Source organism: Hyla sarda, chromosome 7 (genome assembly GCF_029499605.1).
Source record: "Hyla sarda isolate aHylSar1 chromosome 7, aHylSar1.hap1, whole genome shotgun sequence".
NCBI classification, from domain to species: Eukaryota; Metazoa; Chordata; class Amphibia; order Anura; family Hylidae; genus Hyla; species Hyla sarda.
In genome coordinates, this window is record NC_079195.1 from 78,240,539 (window position 1) to 78,262,154 (window position 21,616).

Consider the following 21,616-nt stretch of genomic DNA (forward strand, 5'->3'; position numbering starts at 1 on the left):
CAGCCAGAGACTGTATGGCACACACTATCTGGGGGGTCTGCAGCTGACTCACTATGTGTGAGGAGCTGCAACCCCCAGACGAAAACGCACTGTGATCAAAGTCACTACTGTCCCTCCCTACTTATAAGGGGTCTCCCCCCCAATAAAGACTGCACCCCTTTGGTAAGCCCTATACAGAAGAGGGAGAGGGGATTAGGGGCGTAAGAAACTTACCTGAACATGGAGGTATACTTACCTCCAGAAGGTCTGTCCCCAGAAGTCTTCACCAGACTAAGCCTGCTGCATCATGCCAGGCTTCTTGAAGCAGGGCGAGCAGAGGCAAAAGGTGACCCGGACCCAAGGTACAACCTGGTTCTGGCAGGTGGCGAGGAAGGGTTAACGGATCATACACTATGGTACCGTGCCCTTCAGTCGCATGTGGAGAAAAAGGCAGCGCCATGCTCCTGTCGACCCTACCTAGAAAAATAAAAAAGAAGAAAAAGTCTAAACACCAACACTAAAAAATAATAAAGACCAGACCTGGAGCAATCCAGATCCGTGTTGCCTCCTATGACACTAAGCTAAAACTGAGTGTCTCTAAGACAGGAGGTGGGGTATACCCTGCCGGGAGGGGCCGACTTCTTTTTTTGTATGCCTAGTGTCAGCAAGCTATACCCAAGGTTCCTGTTTCCCCAATGGAGCTGAATGATAAAATAAATTTTTCTCTAATAAGATATTATACAAAGTTTCTTATATTTTATTGAATATGATTTGTTTTCAGTAGACATGAAGTCAAAATAATAAAAAACATACAAACATTTCCAGAGAGAACAGCTTTCTGAGGGTACTAACTTGACCTACCTAGGCTTCTCATTGGTGATGAGGATCTTAACCTTGTTCAGCGCTTTCTTAGCACCTGTTGCAGATAACGGCTTTGCATGTGCAGGGCTGGAATGAGGGCTTGAGATATAAACTTTGCGTCCACTACTTGCTGGAGGTTTAGATGGTGAAAAGTCGGATACAAATACAATGCCCTCACTTGTAAGTACTGCAAGATAAAAACTGCAAAAAGTCAAAACTAGACAAAGATACCCACCTAACCTAATGCAAATATGATGATATACTGTATGTAATCGTAAGCACCTCTTTCTTACAACTTTTCTTGCCTTGTGATATTCCTCAGCTATTCTTGCAAAAATTTATAAATTGACAATTGGGCGTTACCAGGGAGTGTACTTATGGAGTTCAACATTGTCATTACTGACAGTATCAGAGTATGTGGGGATATGCTCCTTTGACACAGGGAAAGATAACACTGAGCTGTTACCGTAATTCATTTAAAAAGTGTACCTGTTAACAAAAACTTTTTATATTATGTAGATAATACTATTATATGAATATTTGTAATATACATTGGTTAAAAAATATATATATTTTTGTCCCTGCAGCTATTGCATGTGGGTCTCTGTGATGAGACCAAATACAGGAAGTGTGGGAGGACAAGCAGGGCCCTGTACACCGAGGACAAGCAGGGCCCTGTACACCGAGGTCAAGCAGGGCCCTGTACACCGAGGACAAGCAGGGCCCTGTACACCGAGGACAAGCAGGGCCCTGTACACCGAGGACAAGCAGGGCCCTGTACACCGAGGACAAGCTGGGCTCTGTACACTGAAGACAAGCAGGGCTCTTTATACTGAAGACAAGCAGGGCTCTGTATACTGAGGCTCAATGTCACACTCCCGGCTCACACAGCAGAATTATTGACAAGCCACGAGCCTGCACAGAGTTCTGCTTAACCTGCCCACACTTTCTGTATTTGGTCTCCTCAGAGACACACAGGCAATATCTGCAGGGACAGTATTTTTTCACCCAAAAATATAAAAAAAAAATTTAATCAATGTATATTACAAATATACATATAATGGTATTATCTACATTATAGCAAACATTTTTGTTAACGACAGGTACAGTTTAAATATTTCCAGAAGGATTAGCAGAGGAAGCGGGCAATGAAGATTTCTTTAAAAATAAAAATAAAAAAATATTACGTAATTGCTATTTTTTGATCAATGCAAGTACTGACATAAACATATCCGAAGAGCTTACAGGTCCCCATTACATGTATGCACATTCTGCTATTGACAACTTTTAGGCTGGCAGAATGGCTCAGCGGTAAACACCTGAGGACATGGACAGAATCAGAGCAACATCTGCATGGGGCCAATACTTTATTATTTTCTGGTGTCTGAGAGTTTCACAGACTACTTCTGCATACAAAAAAATACAGTCATACATTAAATTGGTTTCCTATGAAAGTGATACTAGTGAATCAGCTGGGGAAATTAAATCTTCTGCCCCACTGGGTACAAGGGGATTGGCGTGCCTTAAATACAGTAAGCGCAGTGCTGTAATAATAGGTAATAAATTATGAACAATTCTCACAGGCAAGTTGTGAAGGCTGAAAAGGATTGAAAGAAAAACTCAGGATGTTCTCTGCATAGCTTTTCTTCCATAGTTTGGTTCCGGTGTCTGCATTCCACAGCACAATGAGATTAGGAGGGTGAACCGCCAGCAGCAGATCACGAGAGGCATCCTGACTCCACAGCCACTGCATGTCTGTAGAGAAGGTAAAATATTATAAAGGGGACAACTAATCATTGGCCATCCCTGAAAACCTCACCTATCTGTAGGCCAAGTTATAAATATATATCAGGCTGTCATTTGCTGTTTCACATTCATGGTACTCGCATTTGTATTATACATTGTAACCCTTAGGATATGTACAGCGTTCTAAAGCAAATGGCTCTATAAAAATAAATATACAATATCCAGCAACCAGTTTTCGCTCTTCCAATTTATTCTTAATAATGGAATTGTCAGATGGATCTCCCGAAAAAAAGCTACCGTATTTTTCGCCGTATAAGACGCATTTTTTCTTCCCCGAAACTGGGGGGGAAAAGTCAGTGCGTCTTAAACAGCGAATACACCCCTATCGCGGCGGTCCCTGCGGCCATCAACGGCCGGGACCCGCGGCTAATACAGGACATCACCGATCGCGGTGATGCCCTGTATTAACCCTTCAGACGCGGCGATAAAAGCTGACCGCCGCGTCTGAAGGGAAAGTAACACTAACCCGGCTGTTCAGTCGGGCTGTTCGGGACCGCCGCGATTTCACCGCGGCGGTCCCAAACAGCCCGACTGAATAGCTGGGTTAGTGCTTACAGGACACCGGGGGGGACCTTACCTGCCTCCTCGGCGTCTTCTCCGTTCAGGGATCCCCTGTATGGCCGGCGCTCTCCTTCCTCGTCATCACGTCGTCGCGTACGTGCGTCGGCGTGCGTAACGACGTGATGGCGGCGACGGAGAGCGAGGATACCCGGCCGGCAGCAGAGACATTCCAGAGCGACGGGGACACGGCGACAGCGATGGAGCGACATCCAGGGCAGCGGTGATGAGTCCGGAGCGGCGGGGACACGTGAGTATTACCATCTCCTGCAGTGGTCTTCAATCTGCGGACCTCCAGATGTTGCACACTACAACTCCCAGCATGCCCGGACAGCCAACGGCTGTCCGGGCATGCTGGGAGTTGTAGTTTTGCAACATCTGGAGGTCCGCAGGTTGAAGACCACTATTGGGTTCAAAATCTTTATTTTTTTTAGATTTTGCCCCTAAAAATTGGGTGCATCTTATACGGTAACCATTGAGACAATCCCCAGTGATCTGTTGTAAAAGAGAATGTATCACAAGAATTGTTTATTGTTTAAATGTTACATCTCTAGTCCGGACTCTAAATGCCTTATAAGAGCTTATAAATAAACGCTTGGAGTTTCTTTCTGCTCCAGGAGTTACATTTGGAAAAGCGATTCTTTTGGTTTCTCCAACCGATGACAGATGTTCTTCTGTCCTTAGTATATTCTTTTAGAAAAAAAACAAAGTCTTAATTTAACTTCTCAGTTTATCACATCTTTAGCGCAATTGCACTAATGAGGCACGAATGTACATCAGTCCAGACCTAGCTTAGAAAACTGACTGTGAATAGTACGTTTACAGAGTCAGACATTTTGGCGCACGGGGGCAAAAGTCGCATGAAGAGTCCCAGAGGAGGCAACATACAAACTGGACTATTAAAGTAAAAAAAATGTGTATCAGCTAGAGTTGGGCAGTATGACCAAAAATGTGTATCATGGCATTTTTGTAAATTATAGCGGTTCCACGGTATTTACCCCCCCCCCCCATCATCATGTGTCCCCCACATCAGCAGCGGCTGATAATTATTTGGCAGGGGGGGGGAGAGAAGCAGCGCTCGCAGGTGACAGATGATTAGTTCCCCGAAGTGGAGGACAGCGCAGTGCTGGGCTGATAAACCAGGGGAGGGAAAGAGAAGCAGAACAGTGCCTGCTGGTGACACATGATTAGTTGTGGGGACAGCACGCTGCGGCTGATAATCCATTAATTAGAGGGGGGGGAGGGACCAGAGCGTTTTTTGCACATCTGACCACTGTCACTTTAAACATTAATAACTCTGGAATGCTTTTAGTTATCATTCCGATTCCAAGAATGTTTTTTCGTGACATATTCTTCTTTAACATAGTAGTAAATTTTTGTGGGAACCTGCATCCTTTCTTGGTGAAAAATCCCAAAATTGGATGAAAAATTAGAAAATTTTGCATTTTTCTAACTTTGAAGCTTTCTGCTTGTAAGGAAAATGTATATGACAAATAATTTTTTTTTTTGATTCACATATACAATATGTCTACTAGAGATGAGCGAACTTACAGTAAATTCGATTCATCACGAACTTCTCGGCTCGGCAGTTGATGACTTATCCTGCATAAATTAGTTCAGCTTTCAGGAGCTCCCGTGGGCTGGAAAAGGTGGATACAGTCCTAGGAGACTCTTTCCTAGGACTGTATCCACCTTTTCCAGCCCACGGGAGCACCTGAAAGCTGAACTAATTTATACAGGATAAGTCATCCACTGCCGAGCCGAGAAGATCGTGACAAATCGAATTTACTGTAAGTTCGCTCATCTCTAATGTCTACTTTGTGTTTGCATCATAAAATTGATGAGTTTTTACTTTTTGGAAGACATCAGAGGGCTTCAAAGTTCAGCAGCAATTTTCCACAACATTTTCAAACTTGATATTTTTCAGGGACCAGTTCAGTTTTGAAGTGGATTTGAAGGGTCTTCATATTAGAAATACCTCATAAATTACCCCATTATAAAAACTGCACCCCTTAAAGTATTCAAAATGAAAATCAATTTTTACACTCGCATGTTCTTGTAGACCAAATTTTTTAATTTTTGCAAGTGGTAAAAGGAGAAATGTTTTACTTGTATTTGTAGCCCAATTTCTCTCGAGTAAGCACATACCTCATATGTCTATGTAAAGGGTTTGGCGGACGCAGTAGAGGGCTCAGAAGCGAAGGAGCGACAAGGGGATTTTGGAGAGAACATTTTTCTGAAATGGTTTTTGGGGGGCATGTCACCTTTAGGAAGCCCCTAGGGTGTCAAAAAAGCAAAAAAAAAAAAAAAAAAGCACATGGCATACCATTTTGGAAACTAGACCCCTCGGGGAATGTAACATGGGATAAAGTGAGCCTTAATACCCCACAGGTGTTTCATGACTTTTGCAAATGTAAAAAAAAAAATATTATAATTTTACCTAAAATGCTTGTTTTCCCCAAAAAATTTTCCCAAAAATATATATATTCAGGAGACAACAGGGGCCGCAGGAGCTGGTAAAATCACAAGCATAAGTACAGTGGACACAGAACAGGTATTGTGGTGGCTTTGGAGCATTTTTATTTTTCTTATCTTCCCCGAAGCACCCCTTTGAAATGTGAAAACTGTTACTTACTCCCTTGAAACGTTTCATGAGCTAAAAGTGATGTTAACACCTTAAGGACCCAGGGCGTAAGAGTACACCCTGGCTCCTTGGCACTTAAGGACCTAGGGGGTACCTGTATGCCCGTGGGAATTTCGGTCCCCGCAGCGTGCCAGGTGGGGATCGAACTGGGATGCCTGCTGAAATCGTTCAGCATGCATTCCGTAACAATGCCAATGGGGGTCCCTGAACCCTGAATTCACACAGGCGATTTGCGGCGATTCTGGGTGCATCAATAGGGGCATAGATTCCCACGACAAGGAAATAATTCTACCGCTGTACAAATCACTAGTCAGACCACACATAGAAAACTGTGTACAGTATTGGGCACCAGTGTATAAGAAAGATATAGTGGAGCTGGAGGGGGTACAATGATGGGAAACCAGAGTAATACGGGGAATGGGAGGACTACAGTACCCAGAAAGGTTATCAGAATTAGGGTTATTTAGTTTAGAAACAAGAAGGCTTAGGGGAGACCTAATATCTATGTATAAATATATCAGGGGGCAGTACAGAGATCTCTCCCATGATCTATTTATACCCAGGACTGTATCTATAACAAGGGGGCATCCTCTACGTCTAGAGGAAAGAAGGTTTCTACACTAGCACAGACAGGGGTTCTTTACTGTAAGAGCAGTGAGACTGTGGAATTCTCTCCTGGAGGAGGTGGTCATGGTGAACTCTGTAAAAGAATTTAAAAGGCCTCTGGATGAACTTTTGGAGTGTAAGAACATTTCTGGTTATATATATATATTAGAATTATAGGGACAGAACGTTGGTCCAGGGATTTATTCCGACTGCCCTATTTGGAGTCGGGAAGGAATTTTTACCTCTAGTATGAGTTTTTTTTTGCCTTCCTCTGAATTAACTCAGTAGGGACTCATTAGGGATATAGGTTGAACTTGATGGACTCTGGTCTTTTTTCAACCTTATGAACTATGTTACTATGTTATTGGTCGATGACCCGGATTTAGAAGGCGACCGGCGGTGTACTATTCACCACCAATCTCCTGTAGCTAGGGGGAGGTGGCGATCCAATCACCCCCCCCCCCCAGGATAGCCGACCAATAGCGGCCGACAGAGGCGGGGTTAATGTCCCCTTCTCTCAGCTCTGCTCGTCCACCAAGTTCAGTCAGCGGGCAGAGCTGAGAGAGAGAGCCAGGGACCCCCTTCACTTTGCTGCAATTCTTGTGAAACACCGAAAGGGTTAACACACTTACTGAATGTCATTTTGAACACTTTGAGGGGCGCAGTTTTTATAATGGGGTATTTCTAATATGAACGCCCCTCAAATCCACTTCAAAACTGAACTGGTCCCTGAAAAATTCAGATTTTGAAAATGTTGTGAAAAATTGGAAAATTTATGCTGAACTTTGAAACACTCTGATGTCTTCCAAAAGTAAAAACATTTCAACTTTATGATGCAAACATAAAGCAGACATATTGTATATGTGAATCAATATATAAATTTGGAAGTCCATTTTCCTTATAAGCAGAGAGCTTCAAAGTTTTTAAAAAATGCAAAACTTTTCACCAAGAAATGATGCAAGTATCAACGAAAATTTACCACTAACAGAGTAGAATATGTCACGAAAAAACAATCTCGGAATCAGAATGAAAAGTAAAAGCATCTCAGAGTTATTAATGCTTAAAATGGTCAGATGTGAAAAAAATGCTCGGGGTCATTAAGGTGAAAATGGGCTGGGTCCTTAAGGGGTTAAAAAATCTTGCATTTAAATGTGGAAATGTTGAAAGTGTAACGGTCAGATCCCACAAAAAAATAAATAACTAACTAATAATGTTATTCAGTACCTAATCCTGACCATGTACATCAAATTTTTATGCCGCCATCACCTATATTTATTATAAAAATTGCTCTTTTCATTCTTTTCAGCTCACAGTGTTAGATGTGTGTCTACTTATGCAGACTTTTTCAGGAGTCCTCTTGTGTCGTGTCCATGACTCATGGACAAGCCTGATGCTGCAGGACTGGTTAGTGTCCTAGGAGGTATGGGAACCCCTAGTGGTGAAATTTTCAGGAGCTGTTCTTTATTAAATATTCAAAGTTTTTCAAACAACCATATTACAAAATGTTTTTAATTTTCATCAGTAACAACATATGAAAAGTTTTTGGATCTGACAGTGCCCATTTAAATCTTTATGGAGTTTTCCATCTGGGTAAACTTGAGCTGGGCTGCTGGATAAATGGACAGGTCATCAACAATGCTAATGTTTATAAGACAATGCCTTGTTGATAGACTTGAAAAAAGATAGTAGAAAAAGAAAGCAAGAACTGCAAAAATGACAACTTTACCATGAATGGGTTTAGAGTGTTCTTGTATTTCACATCGAGTTGTACCAGTTGTAACATCCCACACCACAATTTTTCCACTGGCATCAGCAGATGCTAAACGTAGGGAATAGGGTGAGCCCAAATTATGATGATAGTTTTCTCTGGCCCATTTAACCTGCAAAAACAGATACATTCAACACAACCTGTTCATTTATTAGTGCGCAAATCACAAATTGTTTTTTGGAAATGTTTTTGTCACTTGAAAGGGACAACTCCTGCCTGTGTAGAGAAACAGTCAAAACCAAACTATACAACTATCTAAGATATTTTAATAAAAGTAAAATACAAAACTGTAATTTCCTGCCACCAGGACTCCCACACTAAACCCAATACACAATGTTATAGTGTGGGTGAACAGGAGTCCAAAGAGGGGTCATTTACTTAAATATGTCCAGTAGATCCTGAGATATGTCCCCCAAAAGATCCTTTTCTGAATTCAGGGAATTGTACGCAGAGGGCGGGGCTTCGTCAGCTCAATTTACATATTCATTGTCTGTGACTCCACATCCTAGTGAAGTGAAGTCAGGTAGTCCCGCCCCCTGTGCTTGATTCACTGAATTCAGCAGAGGATCTTCTTGGGGACATATCTCAGGACGATGGAATGGATGGCATGAAAAAAAAAAAAAGAAAATTAAATTTTTAGTTTCTAATGCTATACACTGTTGACATTAATAGAACTTTTAAAAGATATCTGTCATCATGTTTATGCTGCCTTGACCGGAGTTATTGGGGCAGTTTTTGGTGACTTCTGCCTGCTGGAGAGCCTTGATCGATAGATGGTTCACTATATACAAATAAGGAGAAATGTATCAAATCAAGTACTGGAGTATTGTGCGCATTACTGGAGGCCATATCTTTAGAAGGATATAGATATATTAGAGGGGAAATATTTCTGCAGTAATAACAGAAAGAATGACTTTACTGAGAGAGTAGTGGATGCATGGAATAGCCTTCCAGCAGAAGTGGTCACTTTAAATACAGTGAAGGAGTTTAAACATGTATGGGATAAGCATAAGGCTATCCTTCATATAAGACAGGGTCAGGGACTATTCATAGGATTCAGATTATTGGGCAGACTAGATGGGCCAAATGGTTCTTATCTGCCCACACATTCTATAAGGCTAGTGGGAAGTGGAGAAGCCAATGAGATCCGCCTCTATGACTTAGGGTTTGGGCAGCATGAAAGTTCATTTTAAAGGGGTAATCCGGCAGAAAACATTTTTCTTTTTAATCAACTGGTGCCAGAAAGTTAAACAGGTTTGTAAATTACTTCTATTAAAAAAATATTAACCCTTCAAGTACTTATCAGCTGCTGTATGATCCAAAGGAAGTTCTTCTTTTCTGTCTGACAACAGTGCTCTCTGCTGACACCTCTGTCCATGTCAGGAACTGTCCAGAGCAGGAGAGGTTTGCTTTGGGAATTTGCTCCTACTCTAGACAGTTCCCGACATGGACAGAGGTGTCAGCAGAGAACACTGTGGTCAGACTGAAAAGAAATTCAAAAATAAAAGAACTTCCTCTGTAGCATACAGCAGCTGATAAGTACTGGAAAGATTAAGATTTTTAAATAGAAGTAAGTTACAAATCTGTTTAACTTTCTGGAACCATTTGATTTAAAAAAAAAAAACGATTTTCCACCAGAGTACCCCTTTAACAAGGTTTTCCAGGCTAAATTCATTAATGATCTATCCTCAGGCTAGGCCATCAATATGAAATCTGTGGTGTAGCCTGCCGATCATCTTTTTGCGAGAGTTGTTGCATCCATATATACAGAAAGTGAATAGAAGCTGTGTTGCAGTAACCCAGCATGGCAACTACACAATGTATAGAGCTGTTTGCTAAAAAGGGGTTGTCCATGTTTTATTCATTTTTAAAAAATAGTCCAATAGTCCTATGAAATAAACCAGCAGTTACTTATTTGCCTTTCCGATCCCGCAGTGATCACTTGTTCAAGCTCCTGTTGGCACCCTGGTATTCCTTTTAGTGGGGTTTTCACATGACTGCCACAGCCAATCGTCAGCCTTGGTGATCCGCACTTTGACATTACCACTCAGTGATGGGAGCCATTATGCCAAAAGTACGGCCTATGACAAGTGAGACTGCTGATTGGCAGCAGCATTCACACAACAAGCCCCACATTTTAAAGCATTTGGGTCTAACAAAACATGGAAAATATCTTTCGAGCTTTGTTCTCTGCATATACAGGAGCCAAGGCTCTGGCAAACTGCTGATCGGCGATCTGATATTGATGACCTGCTCCGGTGCATTGCTCGATCTGACTCATTGCAGGAAACAAACTCCATAAACCTACATCTCCTGCAATGAGTGGCATAGAGCGGCGAGCAGGCGATTGAAGCACAAAGCAACGCACTTCTCCCGGCTAACTCTAGCAATCGGTGGGAGTCTAAGCACTGAGACCTTGACAAATCAAAACTTTTGACATGTCTGTCTGAGAAGTCAAAAGTTTTTTTAAATGATAGTAATACTTTGAGTTTACCAAATTGAAATGGCAGACCCAGTTGAAGATTTTATTTCGATTCCAGCTGCCTTTACCATACAGATTAATGATCAGGACATGGCACAGACCTGAGTCATCAATTTCTCAGCTATGATATGGAACAAGAGGAAGAGTCTTTGATACATCAAACAACTATTAAACTTTAATCTACCATTGAGAATGATTTCCAAGTGTTCCACCTAGGTTAAAAAGGGAATAAACTACATGAATAAAATCCATTAAATCTGTAAGTGGAATTTGTTCACTTTTATGCAAGACATGACTGTCGAAGGGATGCAGGAGCAGCTGTCAGACGCATACTAAATTATCTTAAAGCCATAGGCAGATCGAGGAAGGAGCCACGGCTGGATGCGTCTCCATCTTACACTCCAGGGAGGCTAAGTGCAGAAGAGAAGTTATGTATGCAACACACAAAGAACCATGCTGATGAATCTCTGCTCTATAACCACGTGTAATGTAGTACATCAAATATACATATGTTTATGCATGTGTATATATTTATGTATGTACATATAATTACTTTTAAGTAAGAACTCAAGAGCTCAAGATATGTATTACCTGACAGTTTTATAGACTCAAGCAGAGAGTGCAACCTAACCAAACTCTACAACTTCATCATCAGAACATTACATGTACAAGAGTTCAGGTATCAAGCTGTGTATGAATAGCTTAGAAAATGAGCGATTAGCCAGGAGATTTGTTTTCTTTAACCCCTTCCCGACCTATGACATACATGTACGTCATGGAAGGGAAGGTTTTCCCGACCCATGACGTACATGTACGTCATGTATTATATTGTCCGCCACTAAAAGTGCAGTGCTGCACCCGGTAAGATGGTGGCTATCACTGATAGACAGCCATCTTGCCTCGGGACCTAGGGGGGTTTCGTTCCCCCCCCCCCCCCCTCACAGCGATCGCTCCTATCAACTAGTCAAATCTGACTAGCTGATGGCAGCGTTTCGCACATAAAAATCCTAAGCAGCATGGTGTGTGTGTGTCCCAATCATGGGGATCAGGACACACAATGCTCTGCTAGGAGACCCCAGTGTCCCCCTTCCCCCGGGGTCCCTTACCTGTCCGGAGCTGCCGATGCTGTGCCCGACGGCATGCTTTACTTTCACTTTAATTTTCTTATTTTTTTTTGTTTTTTTTTTTTTCAGATGTACAACAGCTTTCCCTAGTGTCCAAAACTTGGTACTGCATACTGCATATTTTGGGCACTAGACACTATGGGGAGCTGTTGTAGAGAAGCAAAAAAAAAATAATAATAATATATAAAAAAAAAAAAAAATGTATATATTTATTTTCTCACACACACACACACATTCAAAATGTTATTGTTCCCAAAGTAAAAATTGGATTTTTAACTTTTATAGAAAATTTGAAAAAAAATGCTCATAATAATATAAGCCTTCTAATGTTGTAAAAAAGTAAAAGAATGTTTAACAAATTATGCCAGCATAAAGTAGACATGTTGTGGATGTGCACTCATAACAATTTTTTGGGCATGACTATTTCTCTTACAAGTAGAGAGTTTCAAACATAGAGAAATTAAAAAAAATTTAAATTTTTCACAATCTCTGAATCATCACTTTGCCTGGTAAAAGCAGTTCAAAGTTATTACCACTTAAAGAGACCAAAACTAGCTGGGTCATTTTCTCCTACTCACCTTCTAAGAGCCATAACTAACCATACAATGTATAGTTCAAACTAAAATGATTACATGCAATTTTGCCCCTTTTTTTTTTGGGGGGGGGGGGATAGTATCTCCTTTCTCTGGGTCTTTAGGATTACAATGATACCCATTTTGTCATTGTGTTATCTTGTACAGCTGTTATTCGATTAAAATATTTAGTCACAATCTCATAATTGTCATGAGTTATCAATCATTTTAACTGTTCTTAATGTACCCTCTCTAAAAATAAGTGGCGTTAAAACAAATTTGCGAATTTTTCCGTATTTTTTTTTCCGTAGTTTTCTGTATAGCATACAAGCAGAAAGTTATAAACACCACTCTTTTTCAAGAGTTTTTAACACGTGAACAGGTCATGCATACATACAAAAGTATTCATGTACATATCTTCAATAAACAAGTTGAACTGAAAAGAACATATAACAAATAGACTGTAAAACACAGACATTACACACCATGAAAAACCCTATACCAGTATATACAGTTGCGGTTGTCTTGGCTGATAACTAAAATATGCCCAGGCTGTCCCATAAAATAAAAATAAAAGAAATTACTTACCTTCCTCTTGCCCCTGCAGCCTCAGTTATCAGGGCCCTTTGTCTGCGCTGCACTCCACTTCCCAAAGCTGCAAGCAATACATCATACTGCCGCTCAGCCAAATACTGGCCATGGCAGTGTCCCGTCCCAGCCAGTGATTGGCTGAGTGGCAATGGAGCAAGAGGGGTAAGTGCAGGCTTGTTTGATTACTTTATTTTATCAGGTAGCATAGGCACATTTATAAAAAATAAAATTAACAAAAATTATATATATAATATCTCGATAATACCTTTAACCCAAATATTCTACAGACCTAACTTCCCATGCTGTGCATATATGATCCAGAAAGCTGGCTTCATAATGGTTTCCTTCCTTATACAATGACAATACACAACACTTTACAGTATAGAGCTAAGCCATCATCTCACAACCCAACAAGTGTTCCTGCTTACCTTAACCACTTCAGATTTGTGTTTTTCTAAGACCTGAAGTGTCTGCGCGGTGCTGGGGTCCACCACAAGGACCAGTGAGTGGCAGCCATAAGCAATTAGGCCTTGACAGCCCCTGTGAATAAAGTGATGTCAGAGTCAACACAAAAGAAGAAAAAAGAAGCAAACAACTACGTTAAGTGTAAATTAATAAAAAATTTGTGGTCTTGACTTGCAGCTTCTGTAATTCTTTCTGAAAAAAACAATAATCCAGACGTGACCCTTAGTAGAGGCTGTCACTAGGCTGTCCATAGATCTGTATCTTCTGGCCAAGATGGAAAACCCAGCCAACTAAGGAATCATAAAAGAAAAGAGTGGGCATATTCTTTTTAATTTAGTTTCCAACATTGTAATACGTGATTCTTATGGCAGGTACCGTATTTTTCACCGTATAAGACGCACTTTTTCTTCCCCAAAACTGGGGGGAAAAAGTCAGTGCGTCTTATACGGCGAATACACCCCTATCGCGGCGGTCCCTGTGGCCATCAACGGCCGGGACCCGCGGCTAATACAGGACATCACCGATCGCGGTGATGCCCTGTATTAACCCTTCAGACTTGGCAATCAAAGCTCACCGCCGCGTCTGAAGGGAAAGTGACACTAACTCGGCTGTTCAGTCGGGCTGTTCGGGACCACCGCGATTTCACTGCGGCGGTCCCGAACAGCCCGACTGAATAGCCGGGTTAGTGCTTACAGGACACCGGGAGGGACCTTATCTGCCTTCTCGGTGTCTTCTCCGTTCAGGGATCCCCTGTATGGCCGGCGCTCTCCTTCCTCATCATCACGTCGTCGCGTACGTGCGTCGGCGTGCGTAACGACGTGATGGCGGTGACGGAGAGCGAGGATACCCGGCCGGCAGCAGAGACATTCCGGAGCGACGGGGACACGGCGACAACGATGGAGTGACATCCAGGGCAGCGGTGACGGGTCCGGAGCGGCTGGGACACGTGAGTATTACCTCCTATGCAGTGGTCTTCAATCTGCGGACCTCCAGATGTTGCAAAACTACAACTCCCAGCATGCCCGGACAGCCAACGGCTGTCCGGGCATGCTTGGAGTTGTAGTTTTGCAACATCTGGAGGTCCGCAGATTGAAGACCACTATTGGGTTAAAAATCTTTATTTTTTTAGATTTTGCACCTATAAATTGGGTGCGTCTTATACGCCGGTGCATCCTATAGGGCGAAAAATACGGTATATCTTGGCCAATAGGTCTATACAAGGCATGCGGTTACAATTATTTCTTATAATGCCCGTTATTTTGTAGGACAACTACTAATTTTGAAGTCCTTATTTCAGACTTTGGCTAATCACTTGGAGGGGAAGGTTTTTATGGTAGGTGATCTTAGTTCAGCTTTGGATGTCTCGCTAGATAAAACTTTTAGGGGAGCATCAAAATTGAAATCTTCTGGACAGAGCTTGCGTTCAGGTAGCCTTCTTCAGTCTTATCATATGCTAGGTGCTTGGCGAGCGGTTAAAGGGGTACTCCGGTGAAAAACTTTTTTTTTTTTAAATCAACTGGTGCCAGAAAGTTAAACAGATTTGTAAATTACTTCTATTAAAAAATCTTAATCCTTCCTGTACTTATTAGCTGCTGAATACTACAGTGGAAATTCTATTCCGTTTGAAACACAGAGCTGTCTGCTGACATCATGAGCACAGTGCTCTCTGCTGACATCTCTGTCCATTTTAAGAACTGCCCAGAGTAAAAGGAAATCCCCATAGCAAACACATTCTGTTCTGGGCAGTTCCTAAAATGGACAGAGATGTCAGCAGAGAGCACTGTGCTCGTGATGTCAGCAGACAGCTCTGCGTTTCAAAAAAAAAAAAAGAATTTCCGCTGTAGTATTCAGCATACTATACCATAAGGTGATATTAGTACGTACCTGCCAGACAGTAATGGACATGCTTAGGAAGGATATGTGCTTGTCTTGGGGCTAAATGGCTATGTTGTGAGATTACCATAACATTGTGGCTAGCTTTTCGTGAACTGGTATTTCCTGTTTGAGTATTCTTTTTTTAACTACCAATCCCATAATTCCATTTTCCTCCCTCCCAGACATCAGCTACCCCACCCATTGAAACATAAAAGAGCTGCATCCATTCAAAAGACCTATGGTTTTCAATCAGGGTGCCTACAGCTGTTGCATTAGTTGCAGATTGATCTCCCTCCCACCAAGCTATCACTCCCCCCATTGAAGCAGACAGGTTCCCTGTCATCAGCTGACTAGTGAGTCAGGTCTCGGCCGCATTGCAACCTGGGAAAAATCTGAAACAACAGTAATTTTGTATGCTGGTAAAAATAAATATTGGGGTGAAAATCACTGAAGAATTGTGAGAAAACCGTCACACACAGGTACAGACACTATATTATGAACTACACTAACTTTACAGCCCCTGTAGCATAGTCAAATAAAAATAATAACTGGAATACCCCTTTAAATCTTCCTCTAGGGATCATACTTATTTTTCATCAGCTCATTCCTCCTTTACTAGAATAGACCAGATTTTCCTCTCTGTGCAGCTCCATATTCATTTATCTAAAAGCAAAAATGTATTTAGTTCCTTGATTGGATCATGATCCAGTTTTAGTAACTATAGAATTTTTTTTGTAGTGTCCCTCCTTATTGCCACGGCAAACAGTTGTATACATTAAAGGGGTACTCCTGTGGAATTTATATATATATATATATATTTTTTTTTTTTAAATCAACTGGTGCCAGAAAGTTAAACAGATTTGTAAATTACTTCTATTGAAAAACATCTTAATCCTTCCAGTACCTATTAGCTACTGAATACTACAGAGGAAATTATTTTCTTTTTGGAACATAGTGCTCTCTGCTGACATCTCTGTCAATTTTAGGAACTGTCCAGAGCAGCATATGTTTGCTATGGGGATTTTCTCCTACTCTGGAGAGTTCTTAAAATGGACAGAGATGTCAGCAGAGAGCACTGTGCTCGTGATGTCAGCAGACAGTTCTGTGTTCCAAAAAGAAAATAATATCCTCTGTAGTATTCAGCAGCTGATAAATACTGGAAGGATTAAGATTTCTTAATAGAAGTAATTTACAAATCTGTTTATCTTTCTGGCACCAGTTGATTAAAAAGAAAAAGAAAAAGTTTTCCACTGGAGTACTTGAAGGCTGGATCATGGTCTCAACATTTTACAGAGAGGAAGAAAATAAAACCAATTTACTAGTCAACCAGACTAAGCAAACATCTGTGAATAGGAATTAGATAGATAAATTTCAATTAGGGCCCATCTGGTTTGCAAGATCGAGGCCAGTAAGACTGAACTGAAAGGGGTTATCCATTAGAAAGTGGGCGTGGCTTGTCAGTATGAGGTCTGAAGAGGTGTGGCTTACAAGGCGTAGACGTTAAAAGCCAGTACAAAGTATCACATGATCTCTGTCTCTGAGTGGGAGGGGTTTGGAGACAAATGAGGGGATCTATTAAAACCTGTCCAGAGAAAAAGTTTCTGAGTTGCCCATAGCAACGAATCAGATCGCTTCTTTCATTTTTCTGAGGCCTGTTCAAAAATAAAAGAAGCGATCTGATTGGTTGCTATGGGCAACTCAAACTTTTCCTCTGGACAGGTTTTGATAAATCTCCCCCAAAGTGGACAGAGGATGGCAGGTTTTTCTTCAATTATGCCGCAGCATATTCCAGCAGGGAAAATGGCCCAGTACAGGTAATAAGTGTATATTACAATACAGTTGGTCTGGTGGCCATGAAGGGACAATATATGAGTATTTTTTGCTATCTGGTGTACCTCTTTCATATATGTTTCACTAATATAGCAGTACAAAGTTTGCAAAACAAAAAAATCTATATTGTGTCCATCTCAATGGGATAAGCCTGGTTGGCTGTTGGCTCATAGGTTGAACCCCCCTATCTAAAATGTATACAATTCCTACTCTCAAATGCTCTTTAGGCCACAAATCACCACATCCCATAGACTTACATTGAGGGGGCGGGTCGTGACATCATGATCCTCCGGCCCCTGCATCGCCAGTCATCAGGCACTGAGCAAAGCTCGCTCTGTGCACTAAATGACAGGGGTGCTGCAGGAGAGATCGCGAGGGTTCCCAGGGGCGGGACCCTTGCGATCAGGCATCTTATTCCCTATCCTTTGGATAGGGGATAAGATGTCTAGGGGCGGAGTACCCCTTTAAGGTCAAAATGGGCTTGGTCCTTAAAGGGTTAAAGAAGCACTCTGGGTTTGTTTTTGTTTTTTTGCCCACATCATGCACACTCACCATGACTAGTCTTACAGCTCCATTTGCTTTATTCCAGCACAACTGCATCTATGAATTTCTTTACTGTAACTGGGTCATGTGATCAACAGTTTGGCTCCCAGAAAGTTACATGGCTTCATGCATCAAAAAGGAAGTCAAGTTTTGGGTCAGCTGGCTTCCTGTGACCTTCTGACAACTCACAGATTGCTCCCCTTTTAGATCCGTATACTGCTGCAGTTATCTCAATGGGATGAGAATATATAGTAGTTATACACTTTCCCTGAGGCTTTGTTCACACATTGGCCCTGATTTACTATTGTAAACTCGACATGTTAAGTTGGGTTGTGCACCAGAATTTGCACCAGAATAGGGAAAAAAACTGACTAAGGCTAGGTTCAGACTACGGAAACTCTGGGCAGAAAATTTCCACCCGGAGATTACGAGTGCGGCCAGCGCTGACTGAATCAGTCGGCGCTAGGACCGCGTGGACACTGCAGGCTCCAATAGACTGTAATGTGTTCCGCGTGGATTTCCGCGTGAAGAAAGAGCACCGCCTTTCTTCAGGAGGAAATTTCCAAGCAGATTTTCCATTCACAAATTCCAAGTGTGAATTTATGAACGGAAACCCATTCACTATACAGTACATTTTAGCAAGCGGAATTTCCTCTTTGAAATTGCAGGCGGAAATTCCGTAGTCTGAACCTAGCCTAACTCTCCATTTTACTGAGAAGACCCGAAAAAAGGGGCGTGGTGGTCGGGGAAAGTGGCCGTGTCCCCAACATTTTCACCAAAAAACAACTTATTTACTAAGGTTTACACAGAAAATGTGGTGGATTTGAGCTGAGGAAAACCTGACAGATCAGAGCCTGTGTAAAAAAAGCAAAATGTAGGGAAAGTGGAAAATGTAGGGAAACCTTAGTAAATACCGTGGAAAATAAATTGTAGGGAATTAAAACCCAAAAAGAAACCTACACTCCATTTTTAGTAAATCAGGGCCAGTGTTTCTTGCTGGCCTTTTTTTGTGTTTGTTTTTGCTGTGACTTTTCCAAAATTTTGTAAAAATAGAAACTCATCTATAGCAATTGTATATTTACCTCGATTTTAGAAAACTGCAGCAGAAACAGCCAAATTGCAGTAAAAATCCAATGCCTACAGCTAAAAGGCACACACACTTTGTATAAGAAAACACATGAGCACTGAATGTGGTGTGTACTCACCTCAACCACTTATAAGTCTAATGCAATGTTTGGTGCCGGGCATGCTGGGAGTTGAAGTTTTGCAACAGCAGGAGGCACCCTGGTTGGGAAACACTGTTCTAATGTGTTCATCTGGCTTAAAGGAGGTCTACGGTGAAAAATAACTTTTCCCCAGGATAGGAGATAAGTTGCTGATACCCCCCACGATCAGCTACTTATCCCCTATCCTTTCCCCTATAGACTAGAAGCATGATTTGATGACCAGGTGCTGTGATCAAACTCTACACCCCCAGCTAGAAGATTTATGGGAAATGAAGGCAGCATTATAGAACCATTTCTATGATGAATTTACATCCAATATGGAGCCTATCCCATGCGTGCGGAAATGTCCGAATTATAAAAATATATCATTAATTAAACCGCTCGGTCAATGGCGTGCGCGCAAAAAAATTCCAAAGTCCAAAATAGTGCATTTTTGGTCACTTTTTATATCATTTAAAAATGATCAATAAGTCCTATCAATGCAAAAAAGCTAGAAGATTTATGGGAAATGAAGGCAGCATTATAGAACCATTTCTATGATGAATTTACATCCAATATGGAGCCTATCCCATGCCTGGCACATCACCTAAAAGAGGTAAGCACAAGACATACACAAGACCCTCTACCATTTCACAACTACAGGTTATGCAGCTCACTCAAAGACCAATCTCACTAAAACTGCATTGCAGCCTATGGGAGTGAGTTACATACTGAAAAAGTATTTAAAATTACTCCAAGTAAAACAAATTCTAGTTGTCAGGGCATGCTGGGAGTTGTAGTTTTGCTGCAGAGCCACAGGTTGAGGATCACTGCTTTACACTGTAACATCTAGGCTGTAACGTCCATCACACCTACAGCCCTAATGATGCACATTATGCGTCTCATTCACTACACTTCCAATCAGCTGTTTTGGTACTTGTAGTTCTTCACGTGTTACACTCCCTCCTGCAATCACTTACCAGTCTAGCGCCCCCTTGTTGTGCTGGGTGAGAGCTCCGGTCAGCGTCCTGGTGGACAGTTTAATATTGACGGTAAAGGGAATCATGGCCGGACCGCAGGGATGAAGAACTGAGTTAAATGACAGCTGGCAGGGACCCGGCCTCCATGTTTACAGGACACTTCCTGATCCTGACAAGGATTCACGCATCTACTTCCGGCCAGACGTGACGTCACGCGCTGTGATACTGCCGTGGCCATCTTTGTTAAGGGAGGTATGTGCAGCGCTTTGCTTTAGAATGACTTTTAATTCTGTGTACTAGTGCTTTATTTCTCATTTCCTTTAGTATTTTATCTACTTATTATTTCAGTTTTGTTAGAAGAATTTGGAAAGCTTTTTATGTACTTTGTGCTAATTCACATAACTCAAAAAGAGCAATATGTACTTTTATATGTCCTACCAAGACCATATGGTCTTATAATAACAGTCCTGGTTAGACGATCAAAGCTACATCCTGCTTGGTTGCTTTGGGCAACATACACAAAGTTAGTCAACAAGCTGCTGACGTCTTGTTGCAGCTCTGAAAAACTCACCTTGGCAGAATGGGTCAATGTTTATAAAAAATAATGTCTAAGGCTGGGTTTACACACAACTCCTTTATGTATATGACAGTGATACCTAACCAGTGTTTCTCCAGTTCTTGCAAAACTGTAACTTGTAGTTGTAGTTTTGCAACAGCTGGAGGCACCCTCGTTAGGAAACATTGGTACAAAACATTGGTACATGCGATGCCAACCTACACAAACATGTACAGGCACCCTTTGACTTCAATGGTCTAACCATAGTAAGCTAGTGACTTTGGGGGAGATTTATCAAAACCTTTCCAAGTTGCTGAGTTGCCCATAGCAACCAATCAGATTGCTTCTTTCATTTTTCAGAGGCCTTTTCAAAAATAAAAGAAGCGATCTGATTGGTTGCTATGGGCAACTCAGCAACTTTTCCTCTGGACAGGATTTGATAAATCTCCTCCTTTGTTCTGGTCATTTTCTTGGTTGCTGCTACCCACCCTTTTGTGTCTGAGACAAAACACGTATATGGAAAAGGACCAGAATGTAGTCACTAACTGTCCGTGCACGTATACAAACAGGTTGTCGGCGTATGCACAATTATAAGGTGAACCCAGCCTTAAAGAAAAACTGTCATATTCGCCCATAGCGGCCAACCACAGTTTAGCTTTCATTTAACCAGAGCTGTTTAAGAAATGAAAGCTGAGCTGTGATTGGTTGCTATGCTAGGTTTACATCTGCATTGGAGCTCTAGAACTTAGGGCCCATCCACACTGCTGAATTTCCGGCGACTAAATTCGCCGCAGAATTCCACTTGCAGCAGAATTCCACAGCGGAAGTTCAAGATTCAGGACCCGCCAAAAGAGTGAACATGTTCATTCTTTTGGCATAAATTCCACCTGACTGCATTGCCTTTCATGGAGACAGTGCACGTCCGCGCAATGGATGGTGCCCACTTCATTTCCTCAGCAGATCTGCCCATCCCGGAATCGGTTCTTATTTCGTGCTGAATTTTACCACAAAAATAAGTGTTGAAAATTAAAGTCCAAATAACCAATGGGCTTTTCTGACAAAAAAATCAACATGTTAATTATTTTGCCGGAATCCAGATATGTGATGGTGATGGAAATTCTGCCATGGAAATTGTGCAGTGGAAAACAAACAGCAGAATCCCATTAAAAAC

General features: G+C 41.7%; 1 protein-coding gene across 3 annotated transcripts in view; it reads right to left on the reverse strand.

Moving 5' to 3' along the window:
* Positions 1-20,134, reverse strand: part of WDR11 (WD repeat domain 11) — a 136,566-nt gene extending 116,432 nt beyond the window's left edge. The window contains exons 1-5 of one of the 3 annotated variants that reach the window (XM_056529748.1): positions 19,890-20,133; positions 13,420-13,531; positions 8,181-8,334; positions 2,422-2,595; positions 841-1,027 (exon numbers count right to left, since the gene is read on the reverse strand). In XM_056529748.1, the coding sequence (XP_056385723.1) occupies positions 841-1,027; positions 2,422-2,595; positions 8,181-8,334; positions 13,420-13,531; positions 19,890-19,975 (713 nt within the window). In that variant the 5' untranslated portion in view covers positions 19,976-20,133. Of the gene's footprint in view, positions 1-840; positions 1,028-2,421; positions 2,596-8,180; positions 8,335-13,419; positions 13,532-19,889 lie in introns of all 3 variants that reach the window. The other 2 variants (XM_056529749.1, XM_056529750.1) reach the window with 2 other exon arrangements.
* Positions 20,135-21,616: the final 1,482 nt, after the last annotated feature.